The sequence below is a fragment of the Pleurodeles waltl genome, chromosome 1_1 (genome assembly GCF_031143425.1).
Source record: "Pleurodeles waltl isolate 20211129_DDA chromosome 1_1, aPleWal1.hap1.20221129, whole genome shotgun sequence".
NCBI classification, from domain to species: domain Eukaryota; kingdom Metazoa; phylum Chordata; class Amphibia; order Caudata; family Salamandridae; genus Pleurodeles; species Pleurodeles waltl.
Window position 1 is genome coordinate 868,792,576 of NC_090436.1, and position 7,556 is coordinate 868,800,131.

The following is a 7,556-nucleotide window of genomic DNA, read 5'->3' on the forward strand; positions in this document are numbered from 1 at the left end:
AGATTCTCCACCTGCTAGGATTTCCCCGGTGGATGATATCACCACTTTTAATGAGGTTCTTCTAAGGGGAGCGCAGAAGCTAAATATTGAGGTACCGGAGCCGGCCACCTCATCCTCCGTTATCTTTGAGACCCTACAACACAGATCAGTCTCGAGAAAACTGCTGCCACTAGTACCGGGTTTGCTGCAACCGACTATGGACACTTTTCTGTCTCCAGCCACTCTCAAGTCTGCCCCGGCTAGGATTCAAAAGAAATACAAAGCTCCGGAACAAGATCCTTTATTCCTGCGGAAGGATCCGCCACCGGACTCTGTGATCTTAGCCGCAGCCAGAAAAACACACTCTGTGGCATCATCTTCCACAGTCCCCCCGGATAAGGAGAGCAGACACCTAGACTCTCTGGGGAGAAAGATGTGCGGAACGGCGGCATCTGCTATGAAGGTCTCCAGCGCCTCAGCACTTCTGGGCAGATATGACCGCTCTCTGTGGGACTCACTCCACAGGTTTACAGAAAAGTTGCCCAGGGAAGATAGACAGGACTTCCAGGACAGCCTGCTACGCAAGGAAGTTCTCGCACTCCTACAAAAGAAAGCTGTAGAAAAGGTTCCTCCGGCACAAAAAGGAAAAGGGGTGTACTCCCGTTACTTTCTGGTGGCGAAAAAAGGTCAACAGGGCCTCTTCAGGCCAATTCTGGACTTACGGCTCCTGAACAAGTACATAAGAAAACAAAAGGATGCTAGCCCTTCACCAGATTGTCCCGCAACTGCATCAGGGAGACTGGATGTGCTCCATCGACCTACAGGATGCATATTTTCACATCCCAATAGCAACCAAACATCGGAAATTTTTATGTTTCCAGATAGCGTCACAGCACTACCAATTCAGAGTCCTTCCATTCGGCCTGAAGTCTGCACCCCGAGTCTTTTCAAAATGTGTAGCAGTGGTAGCGGCACACCTTCGAAGACAAAAAATATTCGTCTACCCCTACCTGGACGACTGGCTAGTGAAGGCCTCATCTCCGGATCAGGCGAGAAAACATCGAGATATCGTTCTAAGAACTTTCGAGTCTCTAGGTCTTCAAATCAACCACGACAAGTCAACCTTGATTCCAACACAAAACCTCCACTACCTGGGAGCGATACTAAACACAGAGCTCCAAAGAGTGTATCCTTCAGAGGAACGACTTTTATCAATCCACAGGAAGTGTCAACAACTATTAACAGCCGATGCACCTACAGCTCATCAGGTGACATCGCTTCTGGGCTCCATGGCTTCATGCATCTTCATTGTCCCGAATGCCAGGCTACGCATGAGGCCCCTTCAGGAGGCATTAGAGAACAATTGGAGCCAAAAGACTGGTCACTGGGAGGACAGAGTTCGACTACCAGCAGTGGCTTTTCAATCACTACAATGGTGGATGCACAGACCTCACCTGTCGATAGGTTCTCCGTTTCACCAGACAATTCCAGTCGACACTCTGGTAACGGATGCGTCTCTTCAGGGTTGGGGTGCTCATCTGGGTTCCTTCCAAGCTCAGGGTCTGTGGTCCGACAAGGAAAAGAACTATCACATAAATCTACTGGAACTCAGAGCAGTCCATCTGGCTCTCAAATCTTTCTCTCCATTGGTTCAGGGGAAATCTATCCTAATTCAGACAGACAATACAACCACAATGTATTACCTGAACAAACAGGGGGGAACAAGATCACTACCTCTGTCTCGAGAATCCCAAACGATATGGCATTGGCTCCTGGCCAGGGGAATGTCTATCACAGCGGTACACCTGCCAGGTCAGCAAAACGTAGAGGCAGATTTCCTGAGCAGACATCTGGAAGATGCGCACAACTGGGTCCTACACGACGAAGTCGTCGAGGACATCTTCGGTCAATGGGGTCGACCCCAGTTGGATCTCTTTGCAGACGAAACAAACAAGAAATGCCCAGACTTCGCATCCAGGTTCTGCCGTCCGGGATCTCAAGGGAATGCCCTGTTGATCAACTGGTCAGGGACATTTCTCTACGCCTTTCCACTGATTCCCCTCATACCGGCAGTAATCAACAAATTTTCCAACTCCAGAACCAGAATGATTCTGATAGCGCCACAATGGCCCCGCCAATTCTGGTACACGGACCTACTCAACTTATCGGAAAGACCTCACAGGAGGTTGCCGTGCAGACCGGATCTCCTGAGCAGAATGGAAGGCAGAATCCTACATCCCAACCTTCCCTCTCTGAGCTTGACAGCATGGCTCCTGAATTCCTACAGTATGGGCACCTAGGGCTCTCACAGGAGTGCATGAGCATCTTGAAAGAGTCAAAACGACCTTCCACGCGGCGTTCTTACGCTTTTAAGTGGAAGAGATTTTACATCTGGTGCTCTCAACAAGGTATAAATCCCATACGAGCTCAGGAGGACGTCATACTGTCCTATTTACTTCATCTGGCGAAGTCTGGTCTGCAGGTATCTTCTATTAAGGTTCATTTGTCTGCAATTACAGCGTATCGTAAGTCGCCTTCTCAGGAATCCTTCTTTACGATACCTGTAGTCAAGGATTTTTTAGAAGGCTTGAAAAAGGTTTTTCCTCCCATTCGGAGACCTTCTCCTCCATGGGAACTGAATGTAGTCCTGTCAAAACTTATGGGCCCTCCTTTTGAACCTATCCACAAGGCCTCTTTACAGCACCTTACGTGGAAGACGGCTTTTTTGGTGGCCATTACTTCAGCGAGGAGGGTCAGCGAAATTCAGGCTCTGTCTTGCAGAGAACCGTACACGGTTTTTCACGATAATAGAGTGGTTCTGCGAACTCACCCATCTTTCCTTCCGAAGGTGGTGTCAGAATTCCATATCAATCAGACTATATCTTTACCGACTTTCTTTCCCAAGCCGGAGACTCCGGCTGAGAAAGCATTGCACTCTTTAGACTTGAAAAGAGTGCTGAAATTCTATTTGGACAAAACAAAACCGATTAGACATTCTAACCATTTGTTTCTAAATTATGGTCATTTAAGAACAGGAGAGGCAGCGTCTAAACGAACGATATCAAGATGGATTGTGTCTTGTATTGTTAACTCTTACCAACTGGCTAATAAGAGATTACTGGCTAGGCCAAAAGCGCATTCCACAAGGGGAAAAGCGGCTACTGCTGCCCTCCTTAACAATGTACCAATTTCCGAGATTTGTAAGGCTGCTACATGGAAGTCTGTGCATACCTTTACTAAGCATTACTGTTTAGACTCGGATGCAAGAGCGGATGCCCAGGTGGGGCAGGCCTCTCTTAGAAATCTATTTGCATGAATATATATCTTTTCCTGCACTTCTTTCAGACAGTCCGCAGAGTTTAGGGATGGGCTTGCTAATCTATTCAATGTTTATGACTATTGATGAGGATCCCCTGGAAGAGAAGGATAAGTTACTTACCTGTAAATCCTAGTTCTCTTCCAGGGGTATCCTCATCAAAGTCATAAACAACCCACCCTCCTCCCCGGACTCAAGTCTCCTGGAAGTGCAGGACAGATTATCTTTCTGATCAGTTACACAGATTGTCACCGTAAAAAAGTACTGACCTAACTGTGAACCAACTGTCACCTTCCCTTCACCCCTGCGGCATGGTGGGATACTGGAGGTGCTCAGGGTCTTAAAGGCACGGTGCCAAAGTTTTTATGGTTCTCCTGTGTTAACCTGCATGCAGCCTATTGGCTAAGAATGCTTCATTGTTTTTCAATGTAGTTTTTTCTATTTTTCTCTGCTATTTACTGCTGTTTACTTCCCTAAGTCCAGTTTTTGGGGGCTTAGGTAGATATTTATGATCTATTGTGATTTTATAATAAAAAAAAAATTAAAAAAAACGTGCATAGAAATAAAGCATTTTAGCCTATTTATGATTATAGCCTGCATTGCTGTTTTACACATGATAATATGTATGTATTTTATATATATGCTCCGGGGTCCCCGCACAAGGGCGGGAATATTCAATGTTTATGACTTTGATGAGGATACCCCTGGAAGAGAACTAGGATTTACAGGTAAGTAACTTATCCTTATTGATCATTCTTCTTAAAGGTGTAGCAGCAGAAGTATATGGTACGTAGGTACCAGGGCATTGGTTCACCAGTGTTCCCCCATGGGCTGCAACATGTATTGTGCCACCTATGGGGGCCCATGCAAACTGTGACTACAGGTTTGCCATTGCAGCCTGTGTAAAATAGTGCATGTACTTTTCACTCCAGATATAAGGTTGCCTCATATCGTGGTCACTGCATTCTGACCCTGTAAGTCACCCCTAAGGTAAGCCCTTCAGCCCAGGGTGCGTGGTTCTAAGTGCAAGGGCACCCCTGCATGAACAGAGGTGCCCCTACAAACCCCAGACTCCATTTCCTGGGTTTTGTAAGTGCAGGGAAGCCATCTTAAGATATTTAGTGGACACTGGTCAACACGAGTTGTCCAACTACATAATGGCTTCACCGAACATAGGCATGTTTGCTATCAAACATGTTGGAATCGTACAACTACACCGATTCCAGTGCTAGTTGCATGATACCATGTACTCTGGGTGTTTTCTAGGGGGTCGCCCAAAGTCTGCCTGTACAGCCTTGCAGGGTCTGCAAGCCAGCCCTTGCTGCTGCCAGTACCAGACACTGCTAAGCCCTCCTGCTGCTGAGCTTAACTTTAGCCGGTAAAGGCAGAACAAAGAATTTCCTGTAAGATGGAGGTGTGACCACCAGACTGCTTTGAAGGGCACATTTGGTACCCTCCTTGTATAAACCGGTTTGCACCTGTGCAGAAAGCTCTGGTTCCCACTGTAGTACAAAAGCACAGGGGAGTGACTGCTCAAGATCATCTGATCCAGTTTGATCCTGGTGAATATTCAAAGGTGAAGAATTTGTGGTTAGATAGTCTGTACCAGAAAAAAGCGTTAGTGATAAGTAATTTGTTTTTTAACTGCCAAGGAGTTGGTGGATGGTTCAGAGTAGGGTAAGCCCTAAAAAGGCCTCTTAAGATTTTGTTTTTAATTCTGGAATGCTTTATCAGAAAATCTTCTGAAACGTTAAATAGCTGCAAAATGGACTTTAACAGATGTGCTGGAAAGGCCTGTTTGTGCTAGGTACAAAAGATCTGTTCGAGTTGAGAAGAGATTGAGAGAATGTCTGCAGCCTATGTTTGGTTTAATACTGGTTTCTGGGTTTACCGTTGAAGTCCCAGCTCAGAGACTGGGAATGATTCAAACATATGAATTGATGGAAGATACCAGTGCTGGAGAAATACAGTTACAGTGAAGCAACCTTTTCCTCCTCCAGCTGTGATATCTTTCACAGGTTTGTATGAAACCCACTCTCCTCCTCCTCACCTTTCGTTTCACCTTTTTTAGACTTGAAAGCTCTGAAAATCTAAACTTGGGAACCTCTTAGAGGAATTGAATTACATCTGTGTCCTCATTGGCTGAAGATTCAATTTACCTTTCATTGGTTTACACCTAATTGTAAGGGCCTCCAGTTGTAAACGTTTGCACACTTTTAAAATGAAGCATATCCTATAATTTGCCATTCGAGCTTTTGCAAATGTAGAACAGTTTTAAACATATATTCTTGTATTAATTTATTTGACTTCTATATGACCACTGATTTCTCGTGCACCTCCTCTCTTTGCAAACTTGAATTAGTTGAATTAGAACATGAAACAGCACTTTTTAATGCCTGCATATTTTATTTTTGTACTTCTAGAATCCTGAAGTAAGATTTCAACAACAACTGGAGCAGCTCAGTTCCATGGGCTTTCTAAACCGAGAAGCAAACTTACAAGCGCTAATAGCCTCGGGAGGAGATATAAACGGAGCCATAGAAAGGCTACTTGGATCTCAACCATCATAGCAGGATTTTGAACCTTAACAAATGTAATTTATTTTTGATAATAGCTCTTAATTCTTTAAAGTTCCCCACTTATTCCTTTGTTTTTGAATTCTTGTTATAAACTAAACCCGCTAATGCTTTTTAAAGGCAGAATAAAAAGCAGTGATTCATCTCCAAAGGTCAGAATGACTCAAATCTGCGGCATGCACCAAATCTGCAGCATGCACCAAATCCATTTATTCTTTCTGCAGTTGGTGTGAATTTGAACTGAACATCTATCTCAGTCACATTTATTTGCTTTGAAATGTTAGCATTCTGTAGTAATTTATGTAGAATACAAAATAGTAAAAGATACCTGAACTTAATGGAAGATATGAAATGTGGTGGTAATATACTGCTTATTGTGACTTCTGCATGTATTTTGCTAGGCAACGGCGTTTTTGTTACCTTTTAATTTGATAATGTATATTTGCAAGTGGGTGAGCCTTTTCTATGTGCATCACATCATTTCAGGTGGAATATAAAGGATAGGATTTTTTTTTAACAAAAAAAAAATCCTGCGAGAATTGCATTTCTTATCCTTCTAATGATCCATCATTTTGAACATCTGTCAATTGAAGTTTCTGTTGAGCCAATTTTTGATTTCAAAATGAATAGAGAAGTTATGCTGATCATAACAATTTTTTCGTTTTAAATAATGGTGTGTGTGTACAGAAGCTTGCTTTTTTAATATTTGCCTTCACAGTAAAATAATTTTCCAAAATAATCCAATATGTTAAGCTGATCACTATGAATTGATCACACATTAAGACTTTTATCATTTATCATTTTTTGCCTATAAATAGTGCTAAAAAACCTTTATTATCGCTGGGTTAACAATTTCAACAAAAGTCCGCGTTCACGCCTCCTTGTGTAAATTTCCTTCTCCTTTGTGACAATTGACTGCCTCACAATTGCCTACAACTGCTTTTTTGCCAAATGTTGGTCAGCATACCACATTGAGATCCTGTATTATGACTTTCTAATTAGAAAATATTTCATTGAAAGTGTCTTATGCTATTCCGATAACTCCTTTTAACTGCCTTGTAAAGAAAGAAAGAAAACTGTATATCTTAAGTTTTCATCTGTAGTAATTTCTCCTGTGCACAGGTAATAAAATGTAATTTCAAGAAAAATGTTACATTTCTAGTGCCTCTCATTTTGAAATAATATCCTCCTTTATGATGGCAGGTCCAGTTTGGTCTGCTTGGGTGCCTTTGGTCAATACTATCACTCAGAATTACGCCTCATCCCCATTTTTTCCTGCTACCTCACTATCACTTGCTATGTTTTGTGGACACACAGTGTGCTTGTGCACAAGTAGTTCTCGGTTCCCGTGGGCCAGAAACACATGAGCTGACATGAATTCGTTATACAGCTTGTGTACATCTCCACACTTTTCCTTTATGTAGTGAATACTTATTTATGAATCACTTTTGAAGTAATTTAGGATTGCAACAATATCATCGTTTTGCAATAGAAATGTTCATTGATGTCACTTTTTGATGCTTTTTTTACTGTGAAAATACATTTTCGAACACTTACTCCTACCTCACAGATTATTATTCTGCAAAACAGCTCAGCCTCTAAACTGAGATCTCATTTTGTTTCGTACTGTTCATGCCAGAGACCAATCAATACCCCAGGTTGCTACAGAGTCTGCTGTGGAAAAA

General features: G+C 42.8%; 1 protein-coding gene across 1 annotated transcript in view; it reads left to right on the plus strand.

Moving 5' to 3' along the window:
* Positions 1-7,019, plus strand: part of UBQLN1 (ubiquilin 1) — a 336,216-nt gene extending 329,197 nt beyond the window's left edge. Inside the window, exon 11 of the mRNA XM_069229922.1 lies at positions 5,719-7,019. Within this exon, the coding sequence (XP_069086023.1) occupies positions 5,719-5,865 (147 nt within the window). The 3' untranslated portion in view covers positions 5,866-7,019. The remainder of the gene's footprint in view (positions 1-5,718) is intronic.
* The last annotated feature ends 537 nt before the right edge of the window (positions 7,020-7,556 follow it).